Consider the following 19,614-nt stretch of genomic DNA (forward strand, 5'->3'; position numbering starts at 1 on the left):
ATGTAACTGGAGGGAGGAGGAGAATGTTTAGATTGCATTCTCAATAAATGCAGCTCACGCATAGAAGATGCATGGTGAGGTAATAAAATGCAGTAAAACAGAATACTAACTTTTGGTCATCTACCACCTGAGATGACTTTGTGTAAACAAGTAACAGTAAGATATGCAGGAGTCAGCAGAGGTCTGAAAGCAGTAACACAATCTTGGAAATCTTTGCATCTTGACTGAAAGACCTTATTGATATGGGAAACAGTAATTAGTTTTGTAGTGGTCCTTTGTAACTTTGGAACTAACCTGGACTCACAGTAGTGTGAATTTTCTACTGGGAGCAAATGGAAATTAAGAGTAGAACACTTGTACATTCAAATTGACTTGGAAGTTACAACCAGGTTAGCATTGTGTGCTGATTAAACTGAAAGGTGCTGCTTAACTCAAGAGTGTCATGTTTGTGTGTTTTAACACTGATTTATTTTTTATCTGTAAATCTTGTAACTCTTCTTCCTTGGTCAGTGCTTGAGTGGAAAATGAACTGTTTCAGCAATTTCATTTGTTGCTTCAAGTTGACTCCCTTAAGATTCGTACACATCTCATGAAAATGAGCCTTCATATATACTGTGTGTATTGTGATACTTAATATTGCTCCAGGAAATGGTTATTAATTTCTTGCCTGGATTTAAAGGTGTGAGGGAAGGGGTTTACCAGTACTCAGAGTTGAGCAAAAGGGAGCCTCTTCTGTGCTTGTGTTGAGGGGAAATAAGCTCTTCATAAGCATGAGGTGAGCTAGGTGAACTGTCCATTGTTGGTTAAATTGGAAAACAATGAAACTTTTTAGGTGTTGGAGTGAGGGGACTGACAATTATTCCTGGCCATTTCAGTTACTCTATTTACTACATATGGGAAAGTTACCACTTTCACCTTTTATGTATTTTGTAATATACATTTCAAGTTACATAATTTTGCTTTTAAGGAAAGATAGTTGTCATGTGTAGATAGGTTAGAAGGTTCTGATTAATTTTTCTTCAACTCTAGTTATGTGGATTTTGTATATAGACCTTGCAAAAGTAGAGTATTGAGATGGTAATTTGGTTACTGTATAAATACTTCTGTATTGACATGAGTTAAGGACTTCATGGTGAAGTTGTATGCATCAGTAGAAAATCTAATTATTTATCTTAAGCCAGCACTGTTGCATCTAATGAAATAGCCTGACTATAAGCTAATTAGAATTAGATTTTTCTCCTTAAACCTCTGAGTTTAGGAAGATCCTGGTAATTCTCTGTGCAGAGCCATTCTGTGATGAAATCTCCCAAATCTTGAAGCATCTAAACTGTCTAATAACTATTTTTTTATCTTGTAATTGTTGATGGTTGATAACTGCGGAGAAAAATATTGAAGAACTTTACATGTATACAAAATTCATAAAAACAGGAACAAAAAGATTTTGTGTTTTTGTAATGCCTAGTGATGTGAGAAACTTGAACTGATCTAGCAATCCATGTACTTAAGTTAATGTAGTCTTCTGTGTATGTGGGGAAATTCTTATATTTGAGATAGGATATAATTTAACTGTAGGCTTAATTCATTGTTCCACTTACGTCCCTTTATAAATTAGAAAACAAATGTTAAGTTTCGAGTTGCTTTGAATCTGTTCCTAACATCTATAGTAAATGTATTTTTTCTAACTTCTGTATACTTATTGTATTTGTCACATGACAACAGAATCTGGAAATTGTTCATGGAAAGGAAAAAACAAGGAACAGGGACACTGTCTGTAAAAAGTTGTCAGATGTGAAGAAGACTTAGCAGAAACAGCTTTTATTAATATTTTTTCCTCTTTGGTTTTTGTAGTATTAGATGTAAGCATTGTTAAAAAAACCCCCAACAAACTAGAAACCCTCATCATATTGTAATAATAATGTTACTGTAAGTATTATACAAGTAGTAATGCTGTCTTGATATGTTAATGTCTCTTTAGGATTTTTTTTTTATGTTTAAGACAAGTAAATTGTTAATGGTGTTGCCACCATCTCTTACTGATTTTTATGAAAAGTTTTGTATGTGCATCTAGATGAGAGCTTTAATATTCTTAAGCATACAGCGTAGGGTCTAACAGGTTTAACACTACTGGTGTAATTTCAGGAGATCACACCCTTACCTTCTGATTCAAGAGCTGAGCTGTCTATATTTGGGGGTTTCTCCTCCTTTGTGTACCAGTGGCAAAGTTAAGTTTTTTCTCCTGATGTGACACAAGTGATCTTAGGAGGACGTGAGAGAAAGGAAACCTGTAGTCTCTGCTAGACCACAGAATAATGTTGTTTTAGTGGAATACCTCAGGGATAAGGTTTGAGTTATTTCCTGTTCTTTAAAGCATAAATTGTGTTCTCTGTACAAAGCCACAGAGATTAATATTTTGGAATGTATTGCGCTCTTCTGGTTTTCGAGTACAAATAATTTATACAAAAAAGGGTCCTGGTGTCATAAACAAAATGGATCATAAGGAGTATGGTGAGGCTTCAGGTATTTTAGACTTGATGCAGCTGTTGAGTCAAAAAGCTCCTGTGTATTCTCTAGAGACAAAGAGAAGTGCCATTAAAAGTGTGAATCAGTATGAGTGAATGGTGAAGTGTGATGGGTGTGAAGAGGTTGATCTTGCACAAAATAAATGTTTTAACCAGACATTTGTCTGGGTTTTAAGATGAGCTTTTTATTATTAGGGCAAGATCAACTTTTTTACTGCAACTAAATAAAAGCAAAATTTATTTGAATAAGGGATGTTTTTTCTCCTGTAATAAAGCTGTAGGGTGATTATGAGAAAATTTGGTGATTTAAGAAATTGCCAAAATGCTTTCAGAGCTTAGAGTGTACTATTACTAATGGAGTAGACTATAACAAAATTGTTGTTAATTAAGGTACAATAGATGAGCCACTTTGCCCAGTAAAGAGCTGATCAGTGAACTTTGGACTAGCAGTTTTTATATGGTGGCTTTTAACTCTGTGACCCTGAAATTACCTGGAATAACCAGTGTGGTCTTCCTGTCTTTCAAATTCATGTACTGCTTGAAGAAAGACTTTCTTAAACAGTAAGTTGTGGAAATGAATGTACCTATGAAAACAGTTTCTTAAAGGCCATGGATGACAGTTTGTCAGAGTTCTGAAAGAATAATTACTTGAAATAGATGGATACTTGCAGGAGTTGGAAAGTACCAAATCATGACAGCAGATAGTATTTTATGACTCATCTAAAATACCAAGCTTCAAAGGATAAGCAATCTCTTCATAGATAAAATTCCCCAGTGGTTGTGATATTTTCTTTCTGAACTTATAAAAATACTGGGAATATTAGTGTGTCATGACAATGCTTCTGATTCTGACATGATGGAAAAAATATTATTTTCCATCATTCCAAATTTAACATCACTGTAGGGATCATAATTGGATGGCCTATATATAAGGTCACAGTTTTGTTTAATAAGTGGGTGTAGTGTTATTAATTTATCCTAGATCTCCCCCCACTCTCATTACGGGCATTTGTTGAGGATGGCTACTCATAAATAATGAGCAGTGTTTGTTTGAATTAACTTGGCCAGGTATTGCAAGCCAGTGACTGCCTTCATTCTTCCATACTGAACTATAGGCAAAGGAAAAGCTTTAGGGACTTCTGTGGATGTGATGAAGAAGGTGGTAAAAACCAGTGAGTTAGTATTGCAATCATGTTCTACTTCTTTTAGAGAAAACATCTATTTAATGCTCTTCAGGGAAAAAAATCTTGATTCCTCAAGTTTCTGACCTTACTCAGTGTAGATCAGGTTATTAGAATTTTTTCCTGAATTCTGACAAAGCTGTATTTGAATAACTTGCCATGGGGCAGGAAGTTGGTTTTGGTTGAGTCTCCCCCTTTTTTTCTTGTTTTTTTGTTTGGTTGGGTTTTTGGTTGTTTTTTTGTTGTTGTTGTTTTTGGGGGGGGTTTTTGTTTGTTTTTTTGGGTTTTTTTTTTGTTGTTGCTGTTGTTGTTTTTGTTGTTTGGTTTTTTTTAGTGTGAATGGTGGTGTATTTGCATTGTCATGAATGGGAACATGCATTAGCCATTGATTTTCAATCTATATGTAGCTATAAAACATGCATAGCTCTTCTTTTTCTGCATTACATTTTAAAAAGCCCCAAATATCACTTGATTATCAGATTTGGTAAGCAGATCTCTGTGTTGACAGTGGAGGTCACTTGAATTTATGGTGATTGGGTAGTCTCAGTTGTTTTATGTAAGTTTGGAGATGTCACAGCCCATGAGACAGCTTTCTAAATGTGTTCCTCACTTCCATCAGTCTCCAGGGCATTTTTGCCTGGTTATTTTACAGCTGATGCTCTACCTGGTCAGAAGTGTTTAAAGAAAATGTTTTAAGGAAAACCACAGCACCAACAAAATCAAGTTAAGTGCAAGAAACACCTTTCTAAGTGAGGATCTTGATGCCAGACAATGTTGTCTAATATGTCTTTTAGACCTACATTGAACCACTAAAGCTGTTTTTTAAGAATTACCTAATAAGAGGCATAAAGTAAAAGCTCCATTCTGCTGATGATTTGGTAGCCTAGGTCACACTGCAGGGGGTACTGGAGCAGCAATTAACCCTGGCCTAGCTGATTTACCTGGATTTAGAGAATTCATGGTTTCTTTAAAGTTATTGGGTAAATTTTTTTACTTTTTCGAAGATGGGGACTAAATGGTGAGTTGATGTTTCCTTTAAGTGGTAGGTACAGCCAGTTCAAGGTTCTACCCTAAGAGTAGAGTTAGCTATGTGGTGGGAAAATGAGTGCTCACTTAAACTGGTAGAGGGGCTTATGGTTTTTTCAGCCCTTCTACTGAAAATATTTTATACCTGCTTTTGATTCAACATATTTTTCTTGCTACTTATTCTTGAAAATAAGATATTTTTTCTTATTTTTTTTGCATAGCTACTGATGCAGTTTGTTACTTGTGGTATTTAGTAAGAAAACATCAGTATTTAAGTGAGGAAAGCAAAATATTCTAATGGCTACTTGGCCCAATAACTTTCTAGCTCATTGTATTTGGTGTCTCACATAATAGGACCAAATCACATCTTTTGCTGTCTAGGAGAGTGAACTAGCTGTAGGTTTAGGCACTTCAGACATCTTGGCATGTTCTTAAGTTAATTGCCAATCTTCACTAGTGTTAAAAAATGTAGGAAGCTAGATGAAGACTTGCTGCCATCTCATACTTTAGAGATGTCTTGTACATGCCACTTTGTCATCTTGAAGGTGCTGACCTAATCAGTAAAAGAAGACAATTCAGATTCAATTCACAGTGGTTTTTTATCTGAAGTCCATTTCTCAACGGGGGCTTGCTGGATTCTACACCTGGAATGGGGCACCTGTGGATGTATGGAAGACTGAGAATGAGAGGTTGGAGAGCAGCAAGGGACCTGGGGGGTCCTGGTCCTGACTAGCTGAACATGAGCCAGCAGTGCCCTGGCAGCCAGGGAGGGCCACCCATGTCCAGGGGCCATCAGGCACAGCAGCACCAGCTGGGCAAGAGAGGGGATTGTCCTGCTCTGCTCTGCACTGGGGTGGCCTCATCTCGAGTGCTAGGGACAGGTTTGGGCCCCACAATATAGAAAAGACATGAAACTATTAGAGAGTGCCCAAAGGTGGTGAAGGACCTTGAGGAGAAGCTGTATAAGGAGTGGCTGAGGTCACTTGGGCTGTTCAGCCTGGAGGAGACTGAGGGGAGACCTCACTGCAGTTACAACTTCCTCATGAGGGGAAGAGGAGGGACAGACCCTGATCTCTGCTCTGTAGTGACAGTGACAGGACCTGAGGGAGTGGCCTGAAGTTGTGCTGGGGGAGGTTTAGGTTCAGCATTGGGAGAAGGTTCTTCCCCCAGAGGGTGGCTGGGCTCTGAACAGGCTCCTCAGAGCATTGGTCACAGCACCAGCCTGAGAGAGCTCAAGGAGCGTTTGGGCGATGCTCTCAGGCACGTGGGGTGACTCCTGGGAATGGTGCCATGCATGGCCAGGAGTTGGTCTTGATGATCCTGGTGGGTTCCTTCAAACTCAGCCCATTCTGTGATTCTGTGAAAATACATTGATCTCAAAATTATTGAGCTCATGTAGACATCAAAGATACAACATTTTGTGGTATGAGAGGAGTGTCTTTATTAGGCACAGTATGTGCTTCATTGCAAAGTGGTTTGTGGTCTTGCAACTTTGACATTTTGGTAAGAGTTTGCAATTACTCATTATGTAACTAGTGAAGATACTGGGCTATTTTACTTAAGTAACCTAGTCACATGTGTAAAATGTGGTCTATATGAGTGTATAAAAGTGCATTAATTTACTCATCTGTGACTAGCTGAGAGCTGTTCACAATTCTCTTGTACTTGGTTGGGTGTTCTGCCCTATGTAGTAAGGGAAGAGGGGGACTGGTAGTTACTGGCATACAGGTTGGATCCTACATTCACTCGTGTGAGTCAAGCAGATTGTAGTTTGCTCTACAGTTAAAAACTACTACTGATTGTTTTTATTTTACTCCTTTAAAAAACATTACTTCCAAAAGTGGCCCTGAATGGGCATAGTATCTTGTAAAGGTGATTTATTAAAATGGAAGATGTTTCCTATCATTATGAATTACTAGAATTACTTTGTTTTTTAAAAAATACTACATAGCAGTTAAGACATAAGGTTTTTTTAAGTGCAAAACAAAAGAGAACAGTGCTGGCTAAGACTTAGTTGCAAATTCTCTAAATAGGTTTCTGTTGAAAGGTACAGTAACTGAGCTTTGACAACACAGGGCCAGTCTCTGGCACTTCCCTGATTATGCTGGGGTTTTTAATCACAAACTTGAATGATTGTTCGTTTGTAATATATTCAAGTTCAGGTGTTAAGATCATCACACTCTTTAAAGAAGTTTATTTGCAGTTAATTTTAGAGAAGATTGAATGTTCTCCTTTTGTGTAAAATACAACTAGCGAAGTAATTGTGACAGATATAAATGGCAAATTTTTAAAAGAAATATGTGATGTAAAATTGCCTGGGTTTAGATGAACTGACCTAATCTCATGCATGTTGTGTTTTGTTTTTGGCAGGGTTTGTGGATGCACTTAGATGTTTGCAATGAGCACTGTGGCTGGCATGCCCCAGTGTTTTGGATACCAATGCATAGGACTCCGTAGTAATCGAATTTATCAGAAACGAACGTCATGAGCATAGTGATCCCATTGGGGGTTGACACAGCAGATACTTCTTATTTGGAAATGGCTGCAGGCTCAGAGTAAGTATGTGAAAATAATTTGTAAGTTCTCTTACCTATTTCTAATTACTTTAATTTTTCCTTCATGGCCATTTTTGAATACAGTTGGAGAAAACTTAAAGAATTTCCTTAGTTTTGTTGAATTTTTAATTACTTAAATTAATAACTGTCCCTTCATTCTTATGTCAGTTTCTTCCACTTTAGGGGGAGCAAAGGAGAGAAGCTAAATGTTTCTACAAATGCATGTTTTTCTTGCTTATCAGACTGACAAAGATGCTGCTTGGTTTACTTCTCATACTTCAAATATTTTGTCATTTCGGTTTCCTTTTTAACTACATGTAAAATTTTTTTTTTGATTTTGCACATTAGATAAAATAATTTGATGCATTAAACTGCAAGAAAGTAGTAGTAATCAAGGCAAGGGTGCATTTCTTAATGAAAGTTGAAGGCCTAGCTGAAATACTAATACCATGTCTTCACAAAGTTATTTCTAATTGTAAAGCTAGTAGAAAATCATTTAGTAACTGTATAAAGGGTTACAAAAGAGCCAGTGAAATCATGCATTCAGTAAAGTCTGGCTTTGCACCAATATTGTAGTGTAGTGAGTTTCTGGGTTTTGGGGGATGGGGAGGGTGACTTGGGGGGTTTTTTTTTTAGGGTTGGGGGGGAGCTGTGTTGTGCATGTGTGGTTTTTTGTGTTGTGGTTCTTTTCTGTTTTTCCCCCTAGTCTCCTGTACAGTATCGAGGGGCTAAGGTTTAGGTATTGTTGATCTCTGACTGGATACATTTCTTGTCAAACAAACCTTCCTGTGTGTGTAGCACACAGAATTTTTAAGAAGCAAGTAGTTTTTCTTCCTGTGTGTATAGCACACAGAATGTTCAAGAAGCAAGTAGTTTTTCTTCCAAACTTTGAATGAAAGTTTTAGGAAAACTCTAGAACTGCTTTTTAAAAGAATGTTTCTCTACTGTGCTTCCAGGTGTATATGAAGCTATTCTAGGTTTGTGCCATTTATTTGAAGAGGACCAAGAATTTGCAATTCAAAATTTTTTGTTACAATTAATTTTTAAAGTTGTTTTATCTTTTCATATTATAAATGCTCTTAACCTTGGTGCAGAAAAATTTTAACTGTAGTGAACCATTCACATTTCTTTTAATTTTTTTTCCCCGTGCTTTTATGTTTAGAGAGGGTCATGATTCCTGAGGTTGCTGACATTCCTTGCAGACACAGCATGTCATGCTGAAATTAAAATAAATAAATTTAGTTGTCAGTATAAACAAGATAGAGTTCACAGTGTGTTATGTGCTTGATACTGTGGCAGAGCGACCCAGTTAGGAGCTGCTTTTCTTCAGATGTTAAGTGGCTGTTACCACTTAGATTAATTCTTGTCGTCTCTGCCGTACTCACACTGAAATGTGTGTAGTTGCATGATTGGTGTACGCTGATTTAAAAGCCATGTCACTGTCACAAGAAGTGTGACACAAAGGTGTGTCCCTAATCTCCCAGCTTACATGGTTGTAAACCCTTGCTATCACAAACCGTGTGGCTTACTCTTTGTTCTTGTACATTTTCTTCCAGAGGGGGTAGCATGTTGGACGTGGAGTGTGTTAGTAACAGTCCTAGATGGTCTTTGAGCAAGTTCTGGGGTTTTCCCAGGAGGGAGGAGCTAGAATTTTTCCACTGTGACTGGCAGGTCGGATATTGCTTCATCAGTTGCTGAAGCATGAGCAAACACAAGAGTGGGGGAGTGGCAAACTTGATTATGCAGGAGAAGAAGCTTAGGGAAAAGCTCTTTGTGTAGTGCAGTCTCCTAGTGCTGAAAGATTTTTCCTTATGTTTTCAACCAAGGCATAAGCTTATTAAAAGAGGGGATGTTTTATATGATTAATAGTTCCACATATTTTAATAATTGTAGCAAATAGCTGTGTGTGGAGTAGCCTACTAAGAGGTTTAAGGATCTTAAAAATTGGGTGAAATAGTTTGTTTCTTATGTTACGTGTACTTGAGTGGAGTCTCCAGATAAATCTTTGTGTCATTGTAGTCAAAACACACATGCTTGGCCTTTATGATCTTACTGCAAATGGGGATTTGTGACTTCTTAGTGGTAAGGTCCTTGTACTTGTAAGCAGAACAAGCCATTTCTGAAGGTTCAAAATACTCTTCCTGGCTTCAGAGAGTGCTTATGTAGCTTAAAGCATAAGTATAAACTACGCATTGGGAAATGCCATTGATGGTACTGCTTTTCTGGTTATAGCCATACACGTTTTTTAGGGAGAAGGCCTGTATAATAAACCTCAGAATCACAGTGTACAGATCGCTGTGCTGAGTTCAGTATCCAGGAGAAAACATTGGTGCAGTCTTACATACAGATAGCATCGGGCCAGCCTGTACTTGTAGGGCCTGCTACAAGGTGCTTAGGTAGCAGAACCCACTCCCTGCTAGAGAAGCAGTCCTTGGTTCTTGGTGTCTAGCTATTGAAGCCTGTCAAATGTCTTCGGTTAGATGAAGTGTCTTGAAATAGAAAATGTTTTTTCTCATTCAAAATATATTGTATTCTTTTGTCTGAGATGGCCTTCAGCTAGATACTGTTCAGGTGTGCTGGTACAAACAGAAAACAAACCTAAATTCCTTGAAAATTAGACCTATCAAACTGGATTGTGGAAGATGGATGTTGCTGAGAGGTTGCATTTGGAGTTCAGACAAATGTTCAGGAAGTACTCACTGTATGCTTAGCTCACCGCCTAAAATGCTCCTGTCTTTGAGCATTTTAGTGAGATTTTGTTTCCTGAATATCTCTATATTTATGGAAGTGGTTGATGGCCCTAAATTCTAACTGACTGTATTTTGGGTATTAGTCAAAAATTGTGGGCTGGTTTTTTTTTTCTTTTTTTTTTTTTCTTTTTTAATTTATTACTAAATGGTCAGAAACAAAACAATGTTTAAAGGGAGTGGAGTGAGGGAGATGACATTTTAGAGACGAATTGGCTTCCTTTGAATCATTGCAGGTTGATTTCCTTAATACAGGTTAACTAACTATAAAAGTGTAGTGACTGAGGTTTTGTAAATTAACTGGGCTCGGGTGTTGCTTTTAGTTTCTCACTAATGCCATCTACTGGCAACATGCAGAATATTTTGTTTCCATTTTAGATATGAACAGTAGGAAATGACTCAGAACATGAAGTTGTTTCACTTCCTAAATGAAAATTCTCTCAAGGCTTTTTTTTTTAATAGGGGCATCTTTGCATTTTAAACTTACTTTAGAAAATATTATATTTCTGTTTTCAAGGTATAGGAATGTCTTAAATCACTGCAGCCCAAGAGCATGTGGAAAGCTTTTGTGTAGAGCTTTTTGTTTTGTTTCCTGTGAACATTTTGCACAGATTTGAATTGCTGACCACAATTTGCTGACCACAATGCTTAACAAGTATATATGATATTTTAGCAAAATATGGTCAGTTTATCACAGTGTTTGTTTATTTAGAAAATAATATTAACATTTTGATCAAGCTTCATATATACTGTGTTGTAATACAAACACTGTAGTTTGGATGAAAACCAAAAATACAATAAATATCTTTTAGTTACGCAGTAAGACAGCAGTTGTTTGAGGTGAAGTTGAAAAATGTGGTATGATCAGAGGACTGACAGTCTTAGTACCTCAGTCTCTGACAGAATTGGCTGATGTCCAAAAATACAAGCAAGGAAAGCCTTACAGTGTGTTCACAGATCTGAATGCTTACGTCTTTTCCTCCTGAAACTTGCTTTCTGGGATGGCTGTAAGAATGCCAGTGGTGAAATGAGGGGGTGTTTGTCTGTAGTACAGTAGTTAGTTAGTGCCTTGCTGCTTGGGCCCTGGTACTTGAGCCCAAAAAAATGTAAAACTTGATTTTTAAATTAGGTAACATCTCATGCTTTAGTCATCTGTACAGTAGTTAGTTAGTGCCTTGCTGCTTGGGCCCTGGTACTTGAGCCCAAAAAAATGTAAAACTTGATTTTTAAATTAGGTAACATCTCATGCTTTAGTCATCTGTACAATTAAATATTTTGCCAAGAAGCATTTCTTCTCAAAGCTGTACAGTTCTGAGATGCCTATTTCAGAAGAAGGGTTTGACTTTGAACAGACAGGAGTATAGAGGGCATCTTTTCTGTTTGAGGTCATGCACATGGTGGGCAAAACCAGGAGTGATAAGGAATTCAGTAACCTGTTTGTCAAAGTTGATTTTGTCTGTGGCTCTCTGGAAGAATGGTGCTCATTCTGTACTGTTTTATGGCACCTGTATCACTTTCCTGTTGACTGTAAAAATCTATGATAGTTAATTTCTAGCTTAAGTGAATGCTCTTGGAGCTCCTTCCCATAGTTCTTGGTTTCTTCCCCACTTCCCCAGCCCAGTGCAGTGGGTAATTGGAGCAGTAACAGTTGCATTCAGAGCTCTAGTGAGCATCTGTTATAATTGAAGGTAGTGTCTGTGCCTGGATAAGAATTTAAAAAAGGTTTTACTGAAAGCTGATTGTGCTCCAGATTTTTTAATAGTTGCCTTTCTGTATCACCTGATTTTGCTCCCACCATTTTTCTGGTTTTCCTTGTTCAAGTAAAGATGTGACTTTTTCTTAGTAACATTGTTCTCTGAATCTGTTTTATGAGTGTTAAAACAGTTGGTGATAAATGAATGTTTCTGGAAGCTTTACACTTTTACTTCCCACTACTGTTATGCCTCTCAATATTAAATTTTGTTTTCTTAAATGGTTTATAAATGGCTAGAGTAATAAGAAATGGATGTAGGATGTTGGGTGTATTGTCTTGCCTCAAATCTTGAAAGGGACCTGGACTATCTTTTTGACTTCTGTAGTCAGATGATGAAATATGCAACCTCTCTTTTTAGGACACTTTCATTCTGGTATCTTTCACTGAATGTTCCTGTGTTTAAGTAGCTGGTATTTAGGTCGTAGTAATACTTATTTTTAATGAAGGAAACTCTTCTAAATTAATCCAGGATGGATTGTACCAGAATCCCCTCCTGCCTGTCCTTAGTAAGCCTTCCTGCTCTGAAAACAGAGTACTTTTCAGCAAGACCTAGCTTGAGCATTGAACACAGAGTGGATAAGAGTACCTGTGCTACTGCTTGTGCCATTCAGGAAGTGGGGAGGAATAGCAGTAGAAGCAGTGCAGTGGTCAAGACATCCTTGTTCCTGGAGAAGCTAATTTCTGCCATAGTCATGATGGATGTGTAGCTATTGCCTCATTCACTGGCATTTTAGTTGGCTGGGTCATCACCAGAATTACAGAAAAGATGTGTGATTACTGCACAAATGTGTTGTTAAATAGGTAAAAGCAAATTGGTTGGAAAGGGACAGTTTTTTCATCTTTTGTCTTTATTTTAGTCATGAGATTAAGTTCTAAGCTGTTTCTAGGAGCTAATTATAACAAACTCCAAATAAAATTGTATTTTCAAGTTGTGAAAGAGTGTAAGAGAGTAACTGAGGATTTTTCTGCATTTATGAGGTAACAAAGAGCAAGTGCTGTCAGATTTGGTTTGTCTTATGCTAGTCAGAAGTTGTATTTTTAACGTTAGTACTTCACATGATTTTTGTGCTCACATGTTTGTTCACTCTCAAAAAAAGGCAGCTGATGACTGTTGGAGACCATAATCTTTGTAATTTTTTTTCCTTTGGACTCTAGAAATTAAGCCCTCCCTCAGAAGTGCTTTTAACTAGTTTCTTCTTAAACAATTTTATCATTGGGGTAGCAGCCTCACATGGGAAAAAGCTCTTAAGAAGAAATGGGCCACCAAACCCATTAGTAGGACACTTTCAAAGAGATGTGAAAATACCACATTTTGTTCAGAAAGTTAATGATTAATTATATCTTTTCAAAAAAGTAACAAATGTAGGTTTCTGGTGTCCTTTAAAAACAAACTAGCATTGCTTCATGGCACAGCAAAAAAGCCTCTATTAATGTGTAAGAAAACAATCCCAACAGTATCTGTTTTAATTTATAATTCAGAAATGCCAAGTTTATTTTTAAAATTAGCTCAAGTAATTAGTAAGATATGTGACAGGCAATAGAATTCACACATAACAAAAATAAAATTAGAAAACTGAACCAGACCTGATTTGTAATGTGAATCAAGTCCACTTCAGTTCTAAATGTTGAAATTTCATGGTGCCTTTTTTTGTTTAAAAGAAACCCCACTTTAGTAACCTGGATTCATTTCTCTTAGAGTTATTAAATCATATGGTGCAACAAAAAAACTGCAAGTTATCTCAGTCATGCACACATGAACAACTGCTCGAGAAAGGCCATGAAGATGTAATTTTTTGTGCTCAAATAGATCTTCCTGTTCTAGTATTCCTTTATCTTTCTTGCTTTGTATTGTGGTTTAGTGCATATAAACCATAGTTTGTAAATTGAAGAAGGCACTGCCGTTGATACAAAACCTTGTCTTGCAAATTGTTATCACTTTTTTTTTCTGATTAAAAATATCTCAAGAGAAAGTGCCTTGTTTCGATAGTTAGCCGCAGTTAGATCCCTGCTTGTAGGAGCAGCCTGTGCGTGGTGCCCCGCCAGTGCCGCTGCGTGTCGCTGCCGGGCTCGATGGCCGTGCAGCCCCCGGAATGCAGCCTCGGTCCTCGGGCAGAATTCCCTTCGGCAGCTCTCTTACCGCTCAGTGAGGGGGCCACGGGCGCTTGCGACTTTGTAACTGCCCCCACATGCTGCTTTAAACGGAATCAGCAGGGAATGAATTAGAAGTTGTGCAGCAAGTACCTCCGATTTATTAACGTAAATTACATAGTAATTGCATTTGTTCTTCTTCTGTCTTTTGCCTTGCAGACCAGAATCTGTAGAAGCTAGCCCTGTGGTAGTTGAAAAATCGAACAGTTATCCACACCAGTTGTATACCAGCGGCTCGCATTCACACAGTTACATTGGTTTGCCCTATGCAGTAAGTTTTGTGCAAAGTATTCTGTACAACGTACATTATGCAAAAATATGCTGGTTTTATCTGGAAAAACTGATTCATGCTTTCTGTGTCTTATTGGGAGTTGGGTAAGTTGGATAAAAATGGTCTATCAGAAGTAGAACATAGTGCACTTAAACGTACAACACAGTTGAGAAGTTAGAAAATAAGATTAAAGTGGGATATAAAATATAAATACAAAATTTAAAATATTTTAAATATATAAAATTGGGATATAAAAATATAAAATTTTATCCTTTTACTACAAAATTAAGAAGCCTGAAGTTCTTTGCCAAATGAATTCTTACATTTTGGCTTGAATAACCATCAGTGTATGAGCATTTACGATAAATTACCTTTTCACAAAATTCTAGGACCATAACTATGGTGCTCGGCCTCCTCCAACGCCTCCAGCTTCTCCTCCTCCATCAGTGCTTATAAGCAAGAATGAAGTAGGCATATTTACCACTCCCAACTTCGATGAAACCTCCAGTGCTACTACCATCAGTACGTCAGAGGATGGAAGCTATGGAACAGATATTACCAGATGCATTTGTGGCTTTACACATGATGATGGATATATGATCTGTTGTGACAAATGCAGGTAATGCGTATTAAAATAACTTAAAAAGGAAAAATTACTTAAGGCTGCACTGAAAGTAAATGTAACTAAATGGTGTTTTAATTACGATGAGTCACAAAAAATTTCCTTCCATCAAAAAAGTGCTTGAAGGTTGTGTGTTTTTCTAATAGGCAACATAGTCAGTTAAGGCCAGTAATTATTTTATATTTTAATTCTGGTCAGTCTTGACTACTCATGAATTTGGTCATGCCTTTGCTTGTGCATTGCTGCTTAATAAGGGTATACCTTTTTTCCCTCTAAAAAGAATGTCTGTGGTACTCTGTCCCAAGTTATTTGTTAGTAGGGTAAAATGAAGACCCAGGAATTACTTAATGTGCATGTACTGAGTAATAAAGCATCTTGGTGAATTATGTATATGTAAATCAAAGAACTTGAAGGATGCAAAATAATGTGAAAGAAACTTCTTGAGTATTGGTTTCTCTGTGCATGATCTTTCTGATTACTCTTCATTTTTCAAAGGATTTGGTTAGTAAGTATGAAAAGACTAACCTAGGTTCTTAGTGGAGAAGCTGAAGTTAAATGTTTAGACTTCTGAGTTTATGCTTAAGCACCTACTTGATCGCAGTATAATAAGAGATTGCTTTTGAATACTTGGAATTGGAAAAATGAGAATATAAATTTTTAGAGCTGATACACTTAACAGGAGAAAACAAATGTTATGTTTCTACTCAATATTAGCCTGTCTTTTTAAATTTGGTTAATGAATACTGCTGGATTTGTTAGATCTTTGTGTATTTATAAAACAATAGTTATAGCTAGTTAAAATATTGAGCTCCATTCTTCTCTCTGCTTATGTAACAAGCTTGTTAGTAATTTCTGATGGTCCTAAATTCTGATAATCTTGCTCATTATTTTGAAATGTATTAAGATGTTCTTTCAGCAGTGGAGTTGTAGGCAGTCACCAGTTAGGTAGTCTTTCTCCTTTGAAGAAGAGATTCTCTGCGAGGAGTTGTGAATTTACCACAACTCTTTCCAAGTGGGAAGATAACTATTTTTGTGTCCCTCATCCTTCTAGCAGTGTAGGGCTGAGTATAAACTACTGTTGTAGGTTAGACTTGAGTCTAGCAAGCAGTCTCTTCCCTGACTCTGGGAAGAAGTTAATGCTCTTTCTTTGCTGTTCAACAGTACTACCAGTTTATAACAGGGTGTATAAAAATGTGTATTTTTCTCTTAAAATATATAAGGAAATCAAACTGTATCTCAGTGTATATTTCTCTAGATAGAAATATTTTATGTACCCATTTCTAAAAGGGAATTGAATCCTTTTGTTTAAAACCAAACCACTTGTTGCTATGTAAAACATAAGTCTTGTTTCTGAGGGTATTTGTCTCTATCTTGTTCTCTGTTGTGATAATTTACCATTTTATTTCTGATGTTGGAGAAAAATTTCCAAGAGAGAAGACAAGTCACCTAGCAGAGTGGTGGCAAAGATAGTGATTGAGATGTAGTTTTAAGCAGTATTGAATCTGAGTAAAGATGACAGTGAAAAAAAAAAAGAGCAGCTTACTTTCTCTGTGTATTGTGCATGCAATTTTTTAAATTGTTCTTTAAAGTTGGGATTTTGTTTTGATCTTTTCATAGTGTCTGGCAGCACATTGACTGCATGGGGATTGACAGACAGCATATTCCTGACATATATCTGTGTGAACGTTGCCAACCCAGGTGAGCAGTTTGGTTGATTTTGAACTCTAAAAGAGAATGGAACAGTGCACAACTGGTATTTTTTAAGTATCTGAACATTTAGTTACTTTACTGTTTATTCTGTAGTAGTCAATGGGAAATGCCAGAGGTCTGTTTTAATACTTAAATGTGCTGATTTATTTTCTAATTTCAGGAGTTTAGATAAAGAAAGAGCAGTGCTGTTGCAACGAAGGAAACGGGAAAATATGTCAGGTGAGTAAAATGTAAAGCTCTTTTCTTAGTAAAGGTGATAAAATAAGTATAAATTATATATAAAGACTTCAGAGCACATACATGATTCCCACAGTTTTGAGAGCCTTTAGCATACAAGGTTCAGTAAATCAGTGCCTTTTACTTGTTTGTATTTTTACCAAGATAACATAGTATCAGAATTGTTGTAGCTCCACCTGTTTTATGAATGGTTTTCAGCACTGTGGGTTTTTTATAGCAGTGCAGAATAATTCAATCTGTTCAATAGTGTTTGAGTTTCTTTATAAGCAATGTTGCTTTTAGAATAACTCTAACTCCTTTAACTAAGGTGCTGAAAAGAAAGTGGAAAAGCTTTAAGTATCTTGGAATGAGAGAGGGTTTCTAAGTCTACTTTCATTCTGGAAAAAAGTTTCAGAGAGAAATCCTAATTCTTACATGTTGGATGTAGATTGGGTGTTCTGGTATGGCTCTGGAGTTTTTTGGACAATGGGAAAATTTGTTAAACCAAGTCAATACGATGTAGGTAATAACGATGTTTTGAGGGTTTTTGCCTTTGATAACCAAGGTGGCGTGTAGTGCAAGTACCCATTTCAGTCAGGTTATTTTATGCAAGTAGTTCTTGAACTTGTTCACAGGATTTCAAAAGTCATCTGGCCTAACTTGTCAGGAGTTCTGTCTGGCCATTACCAAAGCGTGTTGTAGAATTCTTGGTTGACAGCTGGTACTTTCAAGCTCTATTACAAAAGTAATAATTGGGAGGAGGTCATCTCCTAAATGTAACATGTTTTACTTCTAGATCATGTCTCTGAAGTAGTGGAGTGTGTGTGTTTGTTTTAAGATTTCTTTTAAAATTACAGTGTAAATATGGTCCTGCTGTCCACTTCATCTGGCTTCTGAAAGTCAGAGAGGTGTGTGGCACAACTGTGCTTCTTGGTGCAGTTGACACTTGGTGTTGTCTGGCACTAAGTTGTCTAAAGTCCTTTAAAGGCGTTAATGACCTACTTACAAAGCCAGAGTCATTTTTTGTTTTGTCTGTTTTCATTTTAACAAAACCAAGCTTAATTTATACAGTTTTGGTTGACCTACTAGGTCAATCAAATTTAAACTGTAAAAATTTTTGGAATTTAAAATTATTTTTGTTAATTCTCTTGAAATAGTAGAACAAGTAGATTAATAATTCATTTGGAGTTAATGAGTTCACTTACTGCTCTGATAATACTGTGAGGTTGGACTTGAATTTTCATAACGAATAGGGGAAGTTGGTGATCTGAGCTATATTTAAATAATCTCTTTGGATTTGCAGGCACACTATCTGATCATTTACTGTAAACTTAAGGGAGATTAAAAATCTTAGGAGGAGCTGATGAGATCTTACCTTTGAAGTTAGTGTTTAACCCTCCTCAGTCTTGATGATCAGTGTTCTAAATCTGTTACATGAATTCGGTAGGAAAGGATGGTAAAGCCAAAGTATCAAAACAGTTGAAAAGAAAGGCAAATTCTGGTTCTCTTTAATCTAAAATGTGATCAAAGTGCAATATTGATTACTGTGATTTTTAATACATCATTTGAATGTCTGTGCTTACACCTCTTAATTTCCATTTAGCTTGGGTGAATATATTTTATGTTGACTGCTATACAGTTCAGTTGGACTTAGTGACTTTGGGTATAAACTGAGACCTGTGTGAGACTTCAGTAAAATGGGCCGTTTTCACAGATGATTTCAAGTAGGAAGAGCAAAAGTGGCATCAGTTTGAATGGATCTTTTCAATGTTTTAGATACTCAACAGAAGCAGAATGTTACTTTTAACTTAATTATTTGTAATTCACAGGTGTTTGATAAAAGGTAGGAGTGCATAATTTGGATGCTCTTTGATGAATAAGTCTGTATATATAGGGACTTTCAATTAAATATGAGAATTCTTTAGAGTAAAATGTTTTTGTCGTAAAGATTTCTAAAGAGTTGCTGGCTTAGCCTTTGGATGAAACACAGCTAACACTGGGGAGAAAGTAGTAGATTGGTTAGTTTGCTTCAAGAAAAGAGCTTTTAATTAAACATTTCACATGATAGAAAATGGTGTGTGTTAAGCTTTTATGTGTAACCACATCATCCTTTTTTCTGGCAGTGTTCTTAGCCCATTCTTCTGGGTCCTGTGGTTGTACGAGGTGGTGTTGATTTTGTTTTTCTGGTATAAAAGTCCAGTTCTGGTGCAGCTCAATGTGCAGTGCATTACTGACTATGGTTCAGTGAACTGAGCACCTTTGTTAAGCCAGTACTCCCTCAGTTGTATACTGGATGTTTTGGGTTTTGCTGGGAGGTTTGGTTTGGGTTTTTTGGGGTTTTTTTTAAGATAAAATATCTAGACGTATAACATAAACAAGGATGTTGCTTCAAACTGTTTGGTCTTGAAATTGACGCTGTCAAGATCACTTGCCTGCTTATGGGTAAATGAATCCGGGCCCAGAAGTTGTGAAATTTGGAAAGTTTGTGTCTTTGCTTCTGACTGCAAACTCAAGATCTCCCCTTAGTGTGCTTTACCAAGGCTCTTCAAAGTGAAAGCAGGTTATGTAGGTTAGAAGGGAGTGTCTCAAAACAACTCTGTGTAATTATATGTTCAGCTGAGGTAATTATTTTTTACAGTAAGTTAGAGCACAGTGTAGACAGCAATACTGAAATGTTGCTTCCCTAAGGAAGACAGTGTTTTGTGGGGTTTGGGGCAAGGGGAGAGGTGTATGGCTGTGATGTCATGATTCTGTAGGCACTAGTGTATGGACTACAGACACTGACAATTTTAAGTTTCTATTCTGGGGTTTCTATTTCTCAGGCATTGGTTATTCTGCTATTTATTCTTCTTTGATTAGACGTTTC

At 36.8% G+C, this 19,614-nt stretch overlaps 1 protein-coding gene across 3 annotated transcripts in view; it reads left to right on the plus strand.

The window, feature by feature from the left end:
• Positions 1 to 19,614, plus strand: part of KMT2E (lysine methyltransferase 2E (inactive)) — a 55,890-nt gene that overhangs the window by 11,085 nt on the left and 25,191 nt on the right. For all 3 annotated transcript variants that reach the window (XM_036400248.2, XM_036400245.2, XM_036400247.2), the window contains 5 exons: positions 7,097 to 7,281; positions 14,089 to 14,200; positions 14,590 to 14,819; positions 16,440 to 16,520; positions 16,693 to 16,751. In XM_036400248.2, the coding sequence (XP_036256141.1) occupies positions 7,211 to 7,281; positions 14,089 to 14,200; positions 14,590 to 14,819; positions 16,440 to 16,520; positions 16,693 to 16,751 (553 nt within the window). In that variant the 5' untranslated portion in view covers positions 7,097 to 7,210. The remainder of the gene's footprint in view (positions 1 to 7,096; positions 7,282 to 14,088; positions 14,201 to 14,589; positions 14,820 to 16,439; positions 16,521 to 16,692; positions 16,752 to 19,614) is intronic.

The sequence above is a fragment of the Molothrus ater genome, chromosome 5 (genome assembly GCF_012460135.2).
Source record: "Molothrus ater isolate BHLD 08-10-18 breed brown headed cowbird chromosome 5, BPBGC_Mater_1.1, whole genome shotgun sequence".
Taxonomy (NCBI): domain Eukaryota; kingdom Metazoa; phylum Chordata; class Aves; order Passeriformes; family Icteridae; genus Molothrus; species Molothrus ater.